This window comes from Ictidomys tridecemlineatus, chromosome 3 (genome assembly GCF_052094955.1).
Source record: "Ictidomys tridecemlineatus isolate mIctTri1 chromosome 3, mIctTri1.hap1, whole genome shotgun sequence".
Lineage (NCBI taxonomy): Eukaryota > Metazoa > Chordata > Mammalia > Rodentia > Sciuridae > Ictidomys > Ictidomys tridecemlineatus.
This window is the reverse complement of record NC_135479.1, coordinates 88600663-88622126: the sequence shown is the minus strand read 5'-3', so window position 1 is coordinate 88622126 and position 21464 is coordinate 88600663. Positions and strand designations below refer to the sequence as shown.

The 21464-nt window shown below is 32.9% G+C and overlaps 1 protein-coding gene across 6 annotated transcripts in view; it reads right to left on the bottom strand.

Annotated features, from left to right (window-relative positions):
• The window catches only part of Trpc1 (transient receptor potential cation channel subfamily C member 1), a 91593-nt gene that overhangs the window by 54420 nt on the left and 15709 nt on the right, over positions 1–21464 (bottom strand). For 2 of the 6 annotated variants that reach the window (XM_078043447.1, XM_078043449.1), the window contains 2 exons: positions 15703–15804; positions 11094–11296 (listed from right to left, as the gene is read on the bottom strand). In XM_078043447.1, the coding sequence (XP_077899573.1) occupies positions 11094–11296; positions 15703–15804 (305 nt within the window). Of the gene's footprint in view, positions 1–10789; positions 10949–11093; positions 11297–12131; positions 12248–15702; positions 15805–21464 lie in introns of those variants that run through there. The other 4 variants (XM_078043448.1, XM_078043450.1, XM_021728302.3 and 1 more) reach the window with 3 other exon arrangements.

The window sequence follows — 21464 nt, the reverse complement described above, 5'->3', positions numbered from 1 at the left end:
CTTAGAACATCACAAATGACTGAAATAGATTTGAGGATAAGCAGAAAATGTGAATAGAGCTATTTTAAGAAAATTAACTTAATAAAAATTATCCTGCAAAAATAGAGTATAGATCCAGATAACTTCACTTACTATTTTCAACAAATATTTAAGAAAGAATGCTAATCATAAATATAATCTTTCAAAAAATAGAGGAAGTGAGAATACTTTAAAGCTCATTTTCTGAAACCACTGTTACCCTGAGATCAAAGTCGGATAAAGACACCTCAAAAAAACAAAGCTATCGAAAATATCCTTCATGAACATAAAACAAAAAATATTTAACATATTAGCAAACTGAATTCAGTAACACATACAAAGGATTATTATCACAACCTAGTAGGGTTTATCCCAGGAAAACAAGGTCAGTCTAACATCTGAATATCAATTACTGTAATATAACATATTAATAGAATAAAGATCTAAAAATATATATCCATTTTAACAGACGCAAGAAAAGCCTTAGACCAAAATCCAAAGATAATTAATGATGAAAAACTCTCAACAAACTAAAAATAGTAAGAAATGTCCTCATTCTTTTTTTATATGTATTTATTTAGTTGCAGGTGGACACAATAACTTTATTTTTTTATGTGGTGCTGAGGATTGAACCCAGTGCCTCACATGTGCCAGGTAAATGCTCTATTACTGAGCCACACAGCCCTAGTCCTGTCCTCATTCTTATAAAAGATATCCATGAAAACTTTATGGTTAACATCATACTTTTTTATTGGTACATATTAATTATATAGAATAGTGAGTTTCAGTTTGGTATATTCATACATGTATATAACATAACTTGATCAATTTCACTCCAATACCTCTCCTTCTCCTGATCCACTTCCTTTACCCTAATGGTCTCCTGTATACTTTCATAACGTTTCTTTCTTTCTTCTTCTTTTTTTTAAATTAACATCTAGCTTTCAAATATGAGAGAAAACAAAAAATGCTTGTCTTTCTGAATCTGGCTTATTTTACAAAATGATTCTCTACAGTTCCATTCATTTTCCTGCAAATGACATAATTTTGTTCTTGTTTATGGATGAGTAAAACTCCATTGTGTATATATACCACATTTTCTTTAATCATTCATCTATTTATAGACATCAAGTCTGACTCAATAAGTTGACCATTGTGAACTGTGTTGCAATAAATATGGGTATGCATGTATCTCCATAGTATGCTAACTTCAGCTCTTGTAGATAAATACCAAGGAGTGGTAAAGTTAGTTCTATTTTAATATTTTGAAGAATCTCCATACTGATTTCCATAGTAAGTATACCAATTTACATTCTCACTGGCAGTTAATAATGACTCCTCTGGTCCTCTATCTTCACCAGCATTTATTGTTATTTGTATTCTTGATGATTTTTATTCTGAATGAGATGAGCTGGAACCTCAATGTAGTTTGGAATTACACTTCTCTGATGACTAAAAGTGGTGAACATTTTTTCCATATAATTTTTAGCCCCTTTTGAGAAGTATGTTGAGTTATCTGTGTGGTTTGGGGTTTTTTTTGGTGGTTGTTACTGTTGTTTTGGTTTTTTTTGGTAATGAGTTTTTTTATTTCTTTATATATTCTGAAGATGTTTTATGTACTCTACTGTCTTCCCACTTAGTTGTCTACCCAAAATTACTTCCTCTCTATTTTCCTGCTACTAACCTTCCTTTTTAGATTTCTCTTTCATACTTCCTAATACATAGTAACTTTATATCCTCCTACACCACATCCCTGATGAAATATAGAATATTTCATTCTTCAATGAGCAAATACACTTTCTTCTCTACAACACAAAAAAGTAGATATCCTACCCTGCATTTTATCAGATCATAATCTAATGAAACTAGAAATCAATGATAAAATAAAAAATAAAAACTACTTCAAAAACTCTAAACCCTTTTACAAACCTACTGAATAGTACAAACCTACTGAGTATATAGTAGATAATAAATGAATTCACCATTTCTGTACATTGTGACAAAACTGAAACTGTCTTAATAGCAACTATTTGTTTTTAGGTTGTACATTATTTATAGAGGGATCTGTTAACATTGTCCTTCTCCTCAAAGAAGAGGCATTGGAACCCTACAGGGGCACTATAAGCCTGTAGGGTAAAATAGGTAATGACTCAGATCCATAGTGCTAGAAGGAAAGACACACAACCAACATGAAAAGACAAGGGAAGAAAGTGCCCCACACAAATCAAGATACCACATTATTAGAATCCATGGCCAGCACTTTAGAAGAAATGACAGAGAAGGAATTCAGGATGTACATAATTAAAATGTTCTGTGAATTAAAGGATAATATAAGAGAGCAAATACAGGCAGCAAAAGATCATTTTGACAAAGAGCTACATAAACAAATACAGGAAGCACAAGATTACTTCAATAGGCAGACACAGTTTCTAAAAAAAAAAAAAAACAGAAAGCCTTGAAATGAAAGAAAAAATAAACCAAATTAAAAGTTCGATTGAAAGCATCACCAACAGATTAGACCACTTGGAACACAGAATCTCATACAAAGAAGACAAAATATAGAATCTTGAAAAAAAAGTAGACCACACAATGAAAAATGGTAAGAAATCATGAGCAGAACATTCAAGAAATATGGGATAGCATAAAGAGACCAAATTTAAGAGTTATTGGAATAAAGGAAGGCATAGAGATCCAAACCAAAGGAATGAATAATCTATTCAATGAAATAATATCAGAAAAATTTCCAAACATGAAGAATGAATTGGAAAACCAAATTCAAGAGGCTTATAGGACGCCAAATGTACAAAATCACAAAAGATCCACACCAAGGCACATTATAATGAAAATGCCTAAAATACAGAAAAAGGAGAGAATATTAAAAGCCATGAGAGAAAGGAAACAGATTACATATGGGGGAAACCAAATGAGTTATGTGCAGATTTTTCAACCCAGACCCTGAAAGATAGAAGATCTTGAAACAACATATGTCAAGCTTTGAAAGAAAATGAAATCTTATATCCAGCAAAATTAAGCTGTAGATTTGATGATGAAATAAAAACCTTCCACAATAAACAAAAGTCAAAAGAATGTACAGCTAGAAAATCTGCACCACAGAACATACCTGGCAAAATATTCCATGAAGAGAAAATGAAAAACAACAATGAATTCAGCAGAGGGAGGTATTACACTAAAGGAAAAACTTATCAAAGGAGAAACTAAGTCAAGTTAAATAACAAAAATGGCTTGGAATACAAATCATGTCACAAAAATAACCCTGAATGTTAATGTTAATGTTAATGTCACCTATCAAAAGACATAGGCTAGCAGATTGGATTAATAATAATAATAATATTTTTTTAAAAAACAACAATGTGCTGCCTCCAGGAGACTCATCCCATAGGAAAAGACATACACAGACTGAAGGTCAAAGATTGGGAAAAATCATACCATTCACATGGACTGCAGAAGCAAGCAGGAGTTTTCATCCTCATATCAAATAAAGCAGAATTCAAACTAAAGTCAAACAAAAAAGATAAAGAAGGACAGGGAACCATACACCAACAAGACTTAACAATTATAATATGCCCCAAACGATGGAGCATCTATGTTCATCAAATAAATTCTTCTCAAGTTCAAGAGTCAAATTGACCACAACACAATAATTTTGGGTGACTTTAATACACCTCTTTCACCACTGGATAGATCTTCCAAACAAAAGCTGAACAAAAAAACTACAGAACTCAATAATACAATCAATAACTAGACTTAACTGATATATATAGAATATTTCATCCTTCAACAAGCGAATACACTTTCTCAGCAGCACATGGTACCTTCTCTAAAACAGACCATATACTATGCCACAAAGCAGTTCTTAGCAAATACAAAAAAATAGAGATACTACCCTGCATTTTATCAGATCATAATGGAATGAAATTAAAAATAAATGATAAAATAAAAACTACTCCAACAACCGGAGACTAAATAATATGCTACTGAATGAACAATGGGTTGCAAAGACATTAAGGAAGAGATTAAAATATTCTTAGAGGTAAATGAGAACACTGATAGAACACATCAAAATTTCTGGGACACTATGAAGGCAGTACTAAGAGGAAAGTTCATTCCATAAAAGAACAAAAAGTCAACAAATAAATGACCTAATATCACATCTCAAAGTCCTAGAAAAAGAACAAATCAACACCAAAAGCAGTAGAAGACAGGAAATAATTAAAATCAGTGCTAAAATCAATGAAATTGAAACAAAAAAAAATGAAAAAATTTACAGAACAAAAAGTTGGTTCTTTGAATAAATAAATAAAATTGACAAACCGTTAGCCATGCTAACAAAGAGAAGGTGAGAGAAAACTCAAATTACTAACATCCATAATGAAAAAGGAAATATCACAACAGACACTACAGAAATATAGAAGATAATTATAAATTATGTTGAAGACTTTTACTTGAATGAAATAGAAAATATTGAAGGCATGACAAATTTCTAGAGTTACATGATTTGCCCACATTGAATCAGGATGATATACACAATTTAAACAGATCAATTTCAAGCAATGAAATAGAAGACACTATCAGAAGCCTATCAACAAAGAAAAGCCCAGGACCGGATGGATACACAGTTGAGTTCTACAAGACCTATGAAGAAGAACTAATACCTATACTCTTCAAATTATTTCATGAAATAGAAAAAGAGGGGGCACTTCCAAACTCATTGTACAATATCACCCTGATTCCAAAACCAGAAAAGACACATCAAAGAAAAAAACCTTCAGACCAATATCTCTAATGAACACAGATGCAAAAATTCACAATAAAATTCTGGCAAAAACATATCAAAAAGATAGTGTACCACAATCAAGTGGGGTTCATCCCAGGGATGCAAGGTTGGTTCAACATACAGAAATCAATAAATGTATTTAATCACATCAATAGACTTAAAGATAAGAACCATATGATGATCTCAATAGATGCAAAAAAGGCATTCTACAAAACACAACACCCCTTTGCCAAGGCCAATGTCTCGGCTTGGCACCAGAATCACGAGGCACTCACAGCTTTGTAGGTTCAAACAGCAATTCTTTATTCCAGCTCTCACACCACCTCCACGCAGGTCCAGGGGCAAACGCGTTCTCCTGTCTCCCGCACAAACCACCTACTCCACGAGGCTCTCTCCAAATCCCATTTTTATCTCACGAGAACTCAATGGGAACAAGCAGCAGGAACACCCTAATCCCAGCAATAATCTTCAACTTCCAACTTCCTTAAAACCCATTATCTTAAACTGGCAACGCCTTAAACTCAAGGAGCCGGTTACTTCCTCAAACCTGATCAGTTCTAAACCCAGATCTGCCTTGGTCCTTGAGCAAGGTCACCTCATTAAAGCATGCATGCAATGTCCCATCAAATGTCCTCTAAGCAGCATGGGGTACGCTTGGCAAGGAAATTTCGATGCGTCATTCCTACTTGGTAATGGCCCTCAGCACCCCTTCATGTTCAAAACACTAGAAAATAATAGAAACACACCTTAACATTATAAAAGGCATCTATGCTAACCCCAAGGCCAACATCATTCTATATGCAGAAAAATTGAAAGCATTCCCTTTAAAAACTGGAATAAGACAGGGATGCCCTCTTTCACCACTTCTACTTAACATAGTTTTTGAAACACTGGCCAGAGCAATTAGACAGGCGAAAGAAATTAAAGGAATACAGGTAGGAAAAGAAGAAATCCAATTAGCACTATTTGCCAATGATATGATTCTATATTTAGAAGACCCAAAAATTCCAACAGAAAACTGCTAGAACTGGTAAATGAATTCAGCAAAGTAGTAGGATACATAATCAACACACATTAATCAAAGGCATTTCTGTATATCAGTGAAAAATCCTCTGACAGGGAAACAAGGAAAACTGCCCCGTTTACAATAGCCTCAAGAAAAATAAAATACTTGGGAATCAACCTAATAAAAGAGGTAAAAGACCTCTATAATGAAAACTACAGAAAGCAAAATAAAGAAATTAAAGAAGACCTTAAAAATTAGAAAGATTTCTCTTGTTCTTGGATAGGCAGAATTAATATTGTCAAAATGACCATACTACCAAAAGCAATATACAGATTTAATGTAATTCCAATCAAAATCCCAATGACATTCTTCATAGAAATAGAAAAAGCAGTCATGAACTTCATCTGGAAAAACAGGAGACCCAGAATAGCTAAAGCAATCCTTAGCAAGAAGAGTGAAATAGGTGGCACCACTATACTAGACCTTAAACTATTCTACAAAGCAACAGTAACAAAAACAGCATGGTACTGGCACCAAAATAGACCGGTAAACTAATGGAACAGAGACTAATACACAGAATTACAATTTTCTTCTATTAGACAAAGGCACGAGAAACGTACATTGGAGAAAAGATAGACAAATGGTTCTAGGAAAACTGGAAATCCATAGCAACAAAATGAAATTAAACCCCTATCTCCTACCACACACAAAACTCAACTCAAAGTGATTTAATTCCTAAATCAAAGATTTAGGAATTAAACCAGAGACCCTGTATCTAACAGAATAAAAAGTAGGCCCAAATCTCCAACATATCAGATTAGCCTCCTACTTCCTTAATAAGTCTCCTATAATGCAAGAATTAAAATCAAAAACAAATGAGATGAATTCAAACTGAAAAGCTCTTCTCAGCAAAAGAAACAATCAGCGAGGTGAATAGAGAGCCTACAGCTTGGGAGCAAAGTTTTACCACTTGCACATCAGATAGAGCACTAATCTCTAGGGTATATAAAGAACTCAAAAAACGAAACACCAAATAAACAAATAACCCAATCAATAAATAGGCCAAGGAACTGAACAGACAATTCTCAGAAGATGATATACAATCAATCAACAAATATATGAAAAAATGTTCAACATCCCTAGCAATTAGAGAAATGCAAATCAAAACTACTCTAAGATTTCATCTCCCTCCAGTCAGAATGGCAGCTATTAAGAATACAAACAATAAGTGTTGGTGAGGATTTTGGGAAAAAGGCACACTCATACATTGCTGGTGGGACTGCAAAACTGTGCAGCCAATATGGAAAGCAGTATGGAGATTCCTTGGAAAATGGGAATGGAACTACCATTTGACCCAGCTATCCCACTCCTCAGTCTACCCAAAGGACTAAAAAACAGCATACTACAGGGACACAGCCACATCAATGTTTATAGCAGTACAATTCACAATAGCTAAATTGTGGAACCAACCTAGATACCCTTCAGTAGATAATGGATAAAGAAACTATGGGGCTAGGGCTGTGGCTCAAGTGGTATAGCATGCTCGCCTGGCATGCGCGGGGTGCTGGGTTCAATCCTCAGCACCACATAAAAATAAAATAAAGATGCTGTATCCACAGAAAACTAAAAAATGAATATTAAAAAAAATTTAAAAAAAGAAACTGTGGTACATATACACAATGGAATACTACTCAGCAATAGAGAATAAAATCATGGCATTTGCAGGTAAATGGATGGAGTTAGAGTTTAATGCTAAGTGAAGTTAGCTAATCCCCAAAAACCAAATGCTGTATGTTTTCTCTATTATAAGGAAGCTGACTCGTAGTGGGGTTGGGAGGGGGAGCATGGGAGGATTGGACGAACTCTATATAGGGCAAAGGGGTGGGAGGGAAAAAGAGGGGGTATGGGTGTAGAAAAGATGGTGAAATGAGATGGCCATCATGACCCTAAGTACATGTATGAAGACACAAAAGGTGTGAATATAATTTGTATACAACCAGAGATATGAAAAATCGTGCTCTATATGTGTAATATGAATTGTAATGCATTCTGCTGTCATATATAACAAATTCAAATAAAAATAAATAAATAAAAAGTATGGAAAAATAAAATTTACAGTAAGGATGCCCTAACTACCAGAATGATATTCGTTTAAGCCCAGATGTATAGATCAATGAATCAGAACAGAGTCTAGAAATAAAACCACATGTATCTACTCAAATGATTTCCCAAGATGTGAAGATAATTCAAAATAAGAAAAATAACCTTTTCAATAAATAGTGCTGTAGTAAATGGTGGGATATTAAAAAAATCCTTATTTCATATATACTCAAAAATTTACTCAAAAAATCATACATTTAACTATAAATCCTAAAACTATAAAGATTTAGAAGAAAACCAGAGAAAATCTTGGTGACCTTGAGTTAGGCAAATATTTTGTAACTATGACACTGAAAACGTAAAAGAAAAATAAACTTCATCAAAATGAACAATTATGCATCTCAAAGGATATCATAAAGAAAATGGAAATACAAGCCATAAACTGGGAGAAATAATTTGTAAAACATGTATCTGTTTAAGAACCTATGCCCACAGTTCAGAAAGAACTCTTAGAACTCAATAACAACAAGAAGACAAACAACTGAAAAATGAGCTAAAGATTCGAATAGAGGATAAGCTAACTAAAAATAAGCACATAATATGTTTGACATCATAAGACATAGAGATATGCAAACTAAAATCATAAGGCGAAAGTACCTGTAGACACTAAATGGCTATGATCAAAAAGACTAACAGTATCAAGTGTTGGTGAGTATTTAGCAGTATTAGAATCATCATACATATTTGCTAAAGAGAATGTAAAAGGATATAAACATTTTAAAAAACAATTTGACAGTTCCTTAAAAAGTTAAACTTATAATTACTATACAATCCAAAAATTTTACTCCAAGATATCTACACAATAAAAATAAAAATATGTCCACATAAAAACCTGTATGTCAATGTTCACTGCTAAAAATTGGAAACAACTCAAATGTTGATAAACAAATGAATAAGATCGACGTTATCTATATAATGGAGTAATAATCAACACTAAAAAATATTGATATAGGCAATGGTACGAATAAACCTCAAAAATATGTTAAGTAAAAGAATACAGAGATGTAAGTCAACTTTTTGCATGATTCTATTTATATGTAATTTCTAGAATAAGAAAAACTATACAAAAAGAAAGTCTCTTGGAGATGGGGATGGGAGAAAGGACTGACCATAAATGGGCCGAGAAAACTTCTTTCAGTGATGAAAATGTTATAATATTGGGTTGTGGTGATATTTACTAAAAAGTATACACTACTACAGATCATCAGTCTCCACATCTTAAAGAAGACTTTTTTAAGGCCCTATTAAGCTAGGTGATTATGTTCTATGTAACTTTTTGGAGTGCTGGTTTCATTCACACCAATATACAAATATGGAAAGATGTAATTCTGTTAAGTCCAAAGTACTTTTAAAACAGTAATTTCATATGGTTCAATCTAAATATTTTGGCAATCATGAAACAGAACTAATAATGTTTAATTACACATAAAAAATAATATCACTTTCCATTGCTATATCAGAATATCTGAGACTGGATAATTTACAAAGAAAAGGGGTTTATTTTGGTTCACAAAATGAAATTCCAAGAGCGCATCTGCTGAGCTCTGGTAAAGGTTTCATGGTGGAAAGAAGCAGGTATATGCAGAAGAAAGGACAGATGTGAGAAAGGCTGAAAGGTGGTTCCAGGTATGTTCTGGTAAGAACTAATTCATTACCACAAGAACTTATCCAGTCTCAAGAGAACTAATCCAGTCTACTGAAAAAGACATTAATATATTCATGAGGACACTGACCTAATCACTTCTCAAAGGCACCTCTGAATACCACTACTCGGGAATCAAATTCCAATGTGTTTTGGTAGGGAAAAAATATACCTAAACTATCGCAAAGGCTTATGCTGAAAATTAGTTCCAAAATCTAGTCCAGAACCAGGTGTCTTAGACAACATATCCATGTGTGTGATCTTGCTCAACCTGTTCAAGACAGGTAAGGTAGGTACTTTTTTAAGTCAACCCCTCCTCCATTGTTCTTAATATTTCAATTGGAGAAATGGGAAGAGATGATGAATAGTGAAAAAATAAAGACTTGAATATTTTCTGAGAGGCATAACAGGTCAAATATTTAGATAGGAAATGGTTGTGTTTTTTAAAAATAAATAAGATAGAAAGTGGTAACTATTTACAAGTTGGAAATTCTCTTGAATTAATAAACTATAATTCTAAAAAGCAAATAGTACCCCTTCCCTCGAGAGCATGAGATAAACCTTATTCTTAATTTGAAGAACTTTTTAAATTATTTAGCATTTTGTAGGAGGCTGATATAGCATATGACCAACATTTGCTTTCCCTTCTGGTCAGCTGAGGCACTGTTGGTCAGCCTGTGATTTGGTTGCTCTAAGTAACAGAAGACTATAGCCCAGATCTTGAGGGTAGAGAAAACGCAAATGTGTCTTCATGCTTAGGCGTGCCTTCCTACATCCCCAGGGATGGAGCTATGCTCACCTGTTCCTTTGTGATATTACCCCTTGCCCTGTTTGGGACAGAATGTTCCATGGAAATGCCCTTTGTGTGTCCCCTTCTCTTACTCTGCCCTTGGGTGTGGCCTTCCTAGCTGTCAGTCAACCTGCTGACAGCAGACATCTTAGACTCAGTCCCCTGAAACCTGACCCCTTGCCTCATTTGAATGGCTTCTCATCAGTAAAAAGGGTCAGCACATGCTTGCACTCTCTCTGTCTGCAGACCCTTAAGGTCAGAGGAGCCATCACAGCACCCCCAAAGAAAAAGGTATTTCTGTCTCTTGTGTGGTTATTTCACGCAGCCCAGTTCCACCTTTATGACAAATCTTGTCACACTGATAGCAATGAAGCTTACTTGAAAAGACCCCTGAGTGTTTTAGTCATGTCCAACGTGGTGTCCCTGGGTGGGCAGGTTTGAGTGTTTAAGTCCCCGGGAACGTGACAGCATTTGGTAAAAAGTTCTGAAAAATTCAGAACTCAGTGAGCAACAGAGCTAGAAGTATGGCTTCCAGTAGTCATAGAGCATCACATTTCTTAAAAGCTGCATAAAAAGAATACTAAAATAAAAAACCAAACAATAAACAAACAAAACCCCCAACATCATTGATACATATCTCACTACATCACACATTTATTTACCAAAATCTTAGTTTTCTAACCTGGAATGTCGGAGGCTGTCCTTTTTGTTTTTTGCAGAACACAGTGTACATTCACAGCCAACTGCATGGGGCTTGGGTAGAGAAACATCCTGTTTTAGCAGCATTGTAAGAATCTCGTAGTTGTTACGATGAGCAGCTAAAATGACAGGTGCGACATCCATAGTAGTTGAGTACTCAGGATTCTGGATTCGTTCCATTAGTTTCTGAAAAATATTTATATAAATGTCCAAAAGTTATTATTTGTGACTTCAAAAAATATTTATCTGAAGAATGAAATGAAAAAAATAGGAAGGCACAAAGAACTTGGTAATTATTTTAAAGAATATGATAAGCATTATACTTGGACTACATTTTTGAAACCTCAAAACTTAATTCAGTTAATAAATGGAGTATAATCATAACAGACAAAGTCTTCAGTAGGAAACATTCATATAACTAGAGTTCTATTTTCTAAGAAAAAAGAAGAACATGCATGAGAAGGATAAAGAGTAAGAATTTTAGAAAAAGAATATAATGAAAAAACAGAAATGTTAAAAACAGAGTACAATGCATGAGAAAAATTAAAAATTCCACCTTTATGACAAATCTTGTCACACTAATAGCAATGAAGCTACTGGAAAAGAATAGGAAGCACTCTTCATTCTGTGTAGTTCTTTACCTATACTACTTCCTATTGCAAATGCACAAAAACACTATCGATCACAGTTACTATTTAATGAGTCCTGGAACTATTAGCACATTACATTTATCATCTCATTTAATCCTCACAGTAGCCTACAAAACTGAGCATAATTAATCCCCATGAAGAAACTGAGGCTCAGAGAAGTTAATGTGCCCAAGCCACACAATGGAGTGGCAGGGTGCTGATCAGAATCCAGGTCTGTACTACCAGGAGCCTGAGCTCCTTCTAATTCGTGGGCACAGGGGCCTGAGGATGACATGAAATGAGGAAAAAAATATTAGTAATCAAAGAATCAAGGTTAAATAAAAAGGTTGACTATTTTATGACTATTGTATATTCTTTCCAATACTTCTCACTTTTTCGCAGAGGTTTCCCTGAGAGCTGTTTGATCCAGGGTAAGCTGATCAAGTTCACATTTTGGTAATTTTTATTAACATTGTAAAAGTAGTGTACACTCAATATAAAATATCTGAAAAATATAGAAAAGCAGAAAGAAGAATAAAAATACCTATATTCCTTCTATCCAAATACATTTTACAATACAATATTTCCTTCAAGTTCTTTCTCTATCACACCCCTTTTTAAAAAAACATCTTTTGAATAAATAATAGGTATGCTAAACACCAGTAGTTAAAAACACAATTCTTACTTTTTCAAAGGTCAAGGACAATTTTTAATAATCTTATAAAGCTATAGCCCAGGATCTTCAAGGAAAAAAATTAATGTGCAGAATTTTACATGCAATTTAAGGAAGTTCATAAACTATGTTCAAGATATTTTGCTAATTTAAATAACACTATAACAAACATCTTTATGAAAACAGGTTTTTGCAAATTTAGGATTATCTCATTAACACAGACACTCCAACACAAAGTGGAATTATAGATCTAAAGACCATGAACAGTTTTGACACTCCTAATGATTAATATCACAGTTCTTTTAGTAGCTTATATTACCAATAATATTTAAAAAGTATTCATTTTACCCTAAAGTTTACTCACCAGTGCTGGGTAAGTTAGATAAATTATAATTTATGAATGAAAAACATCATTATGAAATTTTAATTTGCTTTACTTTGATTACTAGTAAATTTTAATGTTTTACAATATACTTTTTAAATTTTGTTTTTCCTCTTTTATGAATCGTTTGTATAGACACTTCCCAATTACTTATTGAAGACTTCAAATTAATGAATTTAACAATTACAGAGAAACCTAAAATTAGCCATTTTCCCTCTTACTGCATTATTGGCCATGAAGAAAATTATATTTAGTCCTAACAGAAAAATCCTAAGAGAAAAGTGGTCCTCATGCTTCTTATGAAACACTTTTAAAACACTATTAAGACATGTATAAGATTAATATTCATAAGTTCATTGTTTGTAACATAGTCTATGTATTATCAAATAACCTGTATTTGAAAGCCAATTGGGAAAATAAAATTTTGACAAGTCAAGAATAGAGGATGAATTTATTGAAGTGGTAAAATAAAATATATAAAAAATTTAATATTGCCTGTCTGGCAGAATAGGGCTATTAAATATGATCTTGCTGATACTGGAAGTATTTAGATAAAGACTGAATAACCTTCATTTGCTGGAGTAGACAGTGTTTTTACACGGACTAGGTGAGGACTGCCAAAGCCATGTAACTCTAAGATTTTTAAACTGGCAGTGGTAACAGTGATAAGATAATACTAGTCAGGGGTTTCAATATTTAGTGCACTCCACACTGCCACTCAAGAAAGGAAATGGGTTGAGAGGCCAGGAAGAACAGGTAGACCAAAATATGATAGTAACTTTAAGATAAATGGCAGAAAATTCAATAGGATTCCAGATATTTCTGGTCCTTTGGATAGGGACTATATATAGTCTTAGTTCTTTTTTCTTTATTCCTGTTAGTTTCTTACCACTACTTAAACTATATGGTAATATCCTCTGCAGCAAGTCATACATTTTTGTTTTTATTATAGTGTTTTATTTTTTATGGCTCTGGGGATTGAACCCAGGGCCTTGTACATGCTAGGCAAGCCTCTACCACTGAGCTACACCACCAACCCAGAAAGTCACATTCTTGTAAGTCTAAATGAAAGTAAAAATTTTCAATTATGATAAAGGATGAAATTTGGCAGAGCTTCTTACAGTTCTCAGATCATGGCACATAGTCTGCTACAAATTTATAATTATTTCTTAAAACATTATTTTTCTTCTGTGTATAACCTATCTATACTCCCAGCAGTTATTTAAACTGTTTCATTTTACCCTCATCAATAATAAATGATAGAATTTAAAAACTTGATGTACAACATATATCTTATTTTTAAATTAGTATTTATTTGATTATTAATGCTATCCTAATTAAATGGCAATAAAGAAAATATTTTAAAGAAAAAAATATACTTTTCAAGCAATAAGAAATGAAAATTTTGCTACATTTAGATAGTCTTTTAATCAGTATTTTTAACATTGGATCAAATAATATGTATAATTCATTATCCCCATTTTTTCCCACTTAATATATCATAAATTTACATATTTCAAAAAGTTTGTTTTAAAAATATTTATTTTTTAGTTGTAGTTGGACACAATACCTTTATTTTATTTATTTTTGTGTGGTGCTAAGGATCGAACCCAGGGCCTCGCATGTGCATGTGCTAGGTACGTGCTCTACCACTGAGCCACAACCCCAGCCCCTCAAAAAGTTCTTTTTAAAATAGTATTTTAATGACTGCATATTTCATTGTGTGTACACATAATTATTTACATTTCCTATCTTCTTTTAAAATGTTTATTTTCTTCACCCTGGTGCTGGGAATCAAACCCAGAGTCTCCCACATTCATAGCAAGCCCTTACCACTGAGCTATTTTTAGAATGTTTAGACTTGTGTCACATTGCATTGTTTTTCATTGCTATAAATAAAATTGTAATCAACATTTTTATTCATTTTTTGACCATCTTCTTCACAGATTTCTAGAAGAGAAAACACTAAGAATATGACAGCTTTCTTGTTTATGACACATTTTGCCAAAATGTTTTCCAAAATACCTCCACCAGCACATAAACCTCTACTTCTCCTTGCCATCAATGATTATCATTAAAAATATTTGCTAAGTACATGCTTGCAGCCCCAGCTACTCAGTAGGCAGGCTTGCAGAGAAGAATTGCTTCAGCCCACAAATTCAAGACTAGCATAGGCGACATTGTAAAATCCTATGTCAAAAAGAAAAGGGGGGGGGGATTTTTTTGTAATTTAATAAGCAAAAATTAGTATCTCGAATTTGATTATCAGTAAGGTTTAACATTTTATTTTTCTTTTTATGAATTTTTTGTCATTTTGTAATATGATTTGATGTCTTCCATTAATTTATCTAATATTAAAACAAATATTACTAATTTGAGATATTTGCTGCAAGTATATTTTGCCAGTTTTCCATCATTTTCTAAATTTTGCCTAATGTTTGGATTCCATTAATTTAATGTATATAACAGCCAAAGACTGTCTCACTGTAATTTTTGTCCATTATTTTTATGCTTTAAAAAAATCCTTTTACTCCTAATCAGTTAAATATTCATCTACATTGTCTTCCAGTTTTATAGTTTCACTGAATAATTTTATGGTGTACATTTAATTCTTAAGTCTATCTAGAAATTAAACTATATTTTCAACATTACCTGCAGAATATTCTAGACTAACAGTGTCTATTATAATAAAATTATGGGAATATCAATTAATTTTAAAAAGTTTTCCTAAAAGCAATACTAATTATTATTGCAAATGCCTACTTACTTTAAGGTAATACTTTACAAGTGAAAAAAATCTACTTTTTAAAAAAACGAAACAAATTTGGGGGAAGAAAAAAATGGCAATGGAGCAGGAGATCTACTTTGGTTTAAAAATCCAAATTAATAAATATTTAAGAGTACTAACTACTATAGTTGGTCTTGATGCCCGTTTTGGTCGATGATTAAGTAGTATATCAACAGCTCCCACTACTTCAGAGTCGATTGCCACCAAAAGTGCATCTGCGGACTTCAAAAAAAAAAAAGTTAAAAAAGAAAATGGAAGATAAAAAGGTAAACTATTTATTTTTTTACTAATTCATAAATAAAATTATTTTTTAAAATTTAAACTGTATTATATACAGTAATATTGAATTTGCAAAAATTTAAACTGTACAAATAGTACATGTGCTTTCCTTAGCAGTACTTCTGTGTACTACAATACACACTGTCTGTTCTGGTTTTAATGCACGAGTTGGTAAAATAAGGAATGCTTAATCAAAGGGATTACTAGCGGAGCAGTGCTGATCCATGCAGTATTTAAAGTTGGATAAATTTTTTTCAAGACCTTTACTCTTGAACTGCAGACCAAAAAAAATATCTTAATGTTCCAAATCTATAGATTATTGATAGGAACCATTATTACAGGCAAAGAATTATGTTCAGTCTAACAAAAATGATCATTATCAATGCAATCATGAGAACAGGGCAAAGTAAAAATGTTTTAAAAGGGAGATCACTCTTTTCTTATCTTCGAAACATAATGGCTGAATAAAGTTGTACAAATTTGGCATTAATAGTAACTATCATCAAGTATAAACCCAAAGAATTTTAAGTTGCCAAGGTATATAAAGGGCAGGAAAAAGAAGTGATTTTATAGTTCTGCTTTCAACCTAGAGCTCATTGTGAAGACCCACTTCTAACAGGAGGAAAAGTCAACAGATTCACAGGAAATAAGAACTTTTTGATTCTCTGTAACAGTCTGTAGTCCTCTTGGCAACCATGACAACAGAATTTGGTTTCTTTGGGTTTTTTGTTTAAGGAAAACCATAAAGACAGAAGGAAAACATGGAAATAAATAATGATTTAATTTTTTTAAATGCCCTGGTTATTTTCAATCTGTTCATTTTTAACTGTAATAATCTTTACTATTTAAATAAATCAACATTATTGCTCTGGGGAATGAAACTATATCAGACCTTTAATAGTTCTTCATAGCTGAAAAGAATAAAGCTTTTATCCACTTTATCCAAATGTCAAAAATAGAGCTAAAAATGGCAGACTTTATCTGGACATTGAAAAATACTACTATACACAGGAAGAAAGGGCTGAAGTCCCCATTCAACATTAGCAATCACCCAAGTTCTCTCTTAGAAAAAACTTCTTACCCAAATGTGAAATTTAATCCATCATTTTTTTCCTTTAAAAATTTTAGGGTTGGGGCTAGGGTTGGGGCTCAGTGGTAGAGCACTCGCCTAGCATGTGTGAGGCACTGGGTTCAATCTCAGCACCATGTAAAAAATAAATAAATAAAAAATTTAGGGTTCATTGGGCTATATAGCCCTTGACTTCAAGTCTTAGCATTATTCTTCTGGTCTGTAAACATTTTTCTTCAGTTTTAGCATATTAAGTTAAACAAACAAACAAACAAAAAAGAACCCTGTACCCATTACTAATAAATATTTCATTCGTGGTTTTAAATTTCAACCATGAAATAACTATTATAGTTGCTCTCAAAATCAAATGCCAGGCAATCTCAACCATTTGAAACATAGCCATTGATCCAGCCACAACTTAACACACACACACACACACACACACACACACACACACACACACACAAACTTTTACTGAGTTGTCACAAATAACTTCGTGGGCATTACTGCCCAGAAGAAGCAGGTATAGGTATAAGCATGCAGTCCTAGAGTTGTCTAAATAATGGATATCTGGCTTTCCCAAGTATCCTTCAGATCTTTACTGCATAAGGGAACAGCTAGGTTAAAATCAACAAAGGGGAGGGGGGTTGGCTAGTGAATAAATAAAATAGCAGGGTAGCAAAATCACTTTCAATACACAGCAGTCTGAAGACATAAGACATAGCGACAAACATGTTAATAGTTTCAGACATTATGAAACAAAATAAAATGATTACATTCTAAATTATTCCAATTTATGGTATTATAGTTAAATTATATTCAGATATACTACTTAGTAAAGGATATTTATATTATGTATCTCAATGCTTAAAAGGATAAGCTTCAGCTATAAAATATTTATTTGTATAAAAATGTCATGTAAATAAGGAGTTACCATTGATTTGTTCTGTATAAACAATGTTATTTGATAAATAGTGGCTGTTATGAAGGAAAATATTTTAAATTCTTTTCAAAATATATATAAGAATACAAAATATCCTTGCTAGTTGTTTCCCAATTTCTCAGACATCTGACAATTCCTTATTAAAATAGCTTCAATACAAATGTCATTATGTATTTATGAGGTCCCTATCTTCCTTCTCACTTTAGAGTTTGTCTTTCAACAATTCCCATACTCTTTCCTCTAAACTTGGAGTAAGAAGCTAGTTATTTCCTTTCCAAACCTAATTTTCCAACTTAGTATCCTATTTAATGTTCTCCAATCTTCTATAAGACCATGGTACTCCATTGGTAAAAATACTGGTTCCAGGCTGGGAGTGGTGGTGCTTGCCTGTAATCCCAGTGGCTTGGGAGGCTGAGGTAGGAGGATTTCCAGTTCAAAGCCAGCCTTTAGCAAAAGCAAGGCAACTCAGTGAGATCCTGTCTCTAAATAAAATACAAAATAGGGCTGATGATGTGGCTCAGTGGCCAAGTGCCTCTGGTTCAATCCCTGGAATGTGCAACATGCCCACCCCTCAAAAAAAATACTGGTTCCAGCTCCCACCTCTCACAACTTTAAATTGTTCCTTATTCTTTGCTAACTTAACTTGATCTTATCTCTTATCAAGAAGATAAGATAAAAATCTTCACCTGTGACTGCTGGGAACTGCTTGATAGTCCTCAAATAGATAAGGCTAAAACCATAAAAGCAGAAGTCATTTTCCTTTGCACCAAGCCTGATTTATCAACTTGCTAGTTTTCTTTCATCCTTCTTTCAGTCATCCAGGTTTAAGATTTTCAAGTAATCTTCAACTCCTCCTTTCTCCCCTCCAGATTTAAACACTCAAGAAATCTTTCAATTCTTCTTTCATAGATCTCTAATAACTGTCTTGTCTTACTTCTTCTTGTAATAACTATTCTTCTTAGAGCCACTTTTCTAGTTTAGTTTTAACATTTTCACATCTGAATTACTACATAACTGCTCACGCAGGCTACACCCTTCTCCACTTTTCTAATCTATACTAAATTCAATCACTAGATTTAACTTTCTAAAATACTACTGGACACATAGCATACCCTTCTTTAAAATCACTTAATAATACCCCACTATCTATTACATAAAACCCAGATTCCTCAGTCTAGGATAAAAGGCCTTTTTCATCAGTTTTTCTTTTAGTTACTTTTCCTGATAATTCCCTTTACTTTGCAACCCAAATATTTTGTTCCAAAAAGCTGTCTCAAGAATATACATTGCACATATCTTTATTTATGTCCTTCTATACATCTTTTGTTCCTTATCCACCTAGAAATATTTGAGAGCAGATTAGGGTAATAGGTAAGAGCACAGACTACGAAGCCGGAACTTAAGCTCAAATACCGGGTCTATCATATACAATAACTTTGGGCAAGTTAATCTTTCTGAGCCTCAGTTTCCTCCTCTATAAGTCAGGGATAATGGTAGTATCTACCTCCTGGGGCTGTTGAGAGGATTAAGTGAATATATATAAGGTTACTCATAGTATAGTGCTACCTAAGTGTTAGCAACACTAATATTTCAAGGCTAAGCTCAACTGATACTCTTCCAATGAAACACTACTTAATGATAGCTTCCATACATAGTGATCATTGTCTTTCCTATATTTCTAAAATATTTATATTGAGCCTCAAGAGTTTAAGTATAAAATAGATTTTCTCAAGAATGGAACTATTGATATTTGGGGTCAGGATTTTTTTTCTTGTGGTAGCTGTCCTCTGTGGTGGAGTATGTTCAGCAACATCCTAAACTTTGCCTATTAAATACCACTAGTAATCTGCCCCCCAATTGTGAAACTAAAAATATCTCCAGACATTGCCAAGTGTTCCTTGGCAAAATCACTTGGTTGAAAACCATTGATATAACACAAGATAAGCACAAGAAAGCATTTTGTAACTGTAAAACAACATATAAAAATAAAGCATTATTACCACTCAACACTTATCAAATACATCTTTGTATTATTTAGTTGATTTATAATTCATATGCACTTTGTCTAATTCATTTGAAGATACTTTAGTGCAGAATCCATAGTTTGCTTATTCATTTTCACAATCACACACAAGCAAAGGCCTTGAACTTTTGTTGACTGATAGAATGAGAATGAGGTAACCTCGAGAGGAGATAGTGAACTGGAAAGAGCATGGGATTTGTAGTCAGAAGAGTAAATTCAAATCTTAGTTTTGCGTTTAGTAATTTTAGTACTTTGGGCATTTCATTAAAGTCTATGAGCCTCAGTTTTCTGATCTATAAAAGATTCCATTTATATAAGTTAACTGTGATGTTTGAATATGATCAAGAATATGAAAGAAACATGTATGAAGTACAGAATCATTATATACATATAACCATATATGTAAAAACACAAAATTATTAAACCATAATACCTCCTTTATCCAGAATTATCAGGGACTGAATTTCTTATATCTTTATTTTCTAGATAACTGAAGCTTATGCCTTTAAGTGTTCAACTAAAATTGAAACCATTTTGATGGAAATCTTCTGCTTTTATAAGTACTACATAAATATATTCTTCTTTCTTCTAAAACAATAGGTACTGAATATAATTTAACTTTTTCTTGCTGAGTCTATGCCATTGTTATAAACCTTAATTATCATTCTAATACATAGTTCCTCTCAGAGATGATCAGAAATATAATGCTATTGACCTCATATTTATAAAATATCCCAGAAGAACCATGTCTCATTTTGTTCCACTGTAGTTCTAGTGCCCCCTTTCTATTGCCCCTTCAATTCTCTCTGGATTGGAAAACTAAGAATTAAGTCTGTTGACATGGAATCTAAAATGAGAAAAAAAAATAGATTTTGAACGAGGGCTCCAGAAGTATTCATACAATTAAACTTAATTTAGAAACTTCATCACACCTACTCTGGCTAGTCAGAGGTATTTATTTATTCTTTCTTATTCCTAGTTGTATTCTGGATAGCTGAAGTTCCTGGGTAAGCAATTTCTGTACTCTACAAAAATATATATGTAGACATAGTACCATGTTAGAATAGATAAAATACAGATTATACAGAATATGTATGTGCCTTTAGAAAACATGCTGTGAGTGCTTTCTGATGCCACTTAAAAAGTATATCTATGTATGCTCATTAAGGGAAAAAAAAGAGCCAAAATCCATGTGCTAAGTCCCATCAGAAGCAAACCAAAAAAGGAAAGGAAAATATATTATTATTAAATTTCCTTTCAGCACCTCTAAACTGAATTCTTCAAAATTTACATACATGCCTACTTTTGTACCTGAACTGATATGAGACAAACAGAAAGGTGTCTTTTTTCAGTTAAAAAAAAAATCTTCATTTTCACACATAAGTAAACATTACATTTCAAACAAAGAGGAAGTGAGTAAACCAGTCTATTTCATTCACATGATTGTAAATAACATGGGGCACATAAAAACTTATCCTCCTAACACTTCAGAACATTTGTCCTATATATAGGTAAATAATAAAATAGGATTGATACAGGTAATAAAAACAAAATCATCTTTAATGATT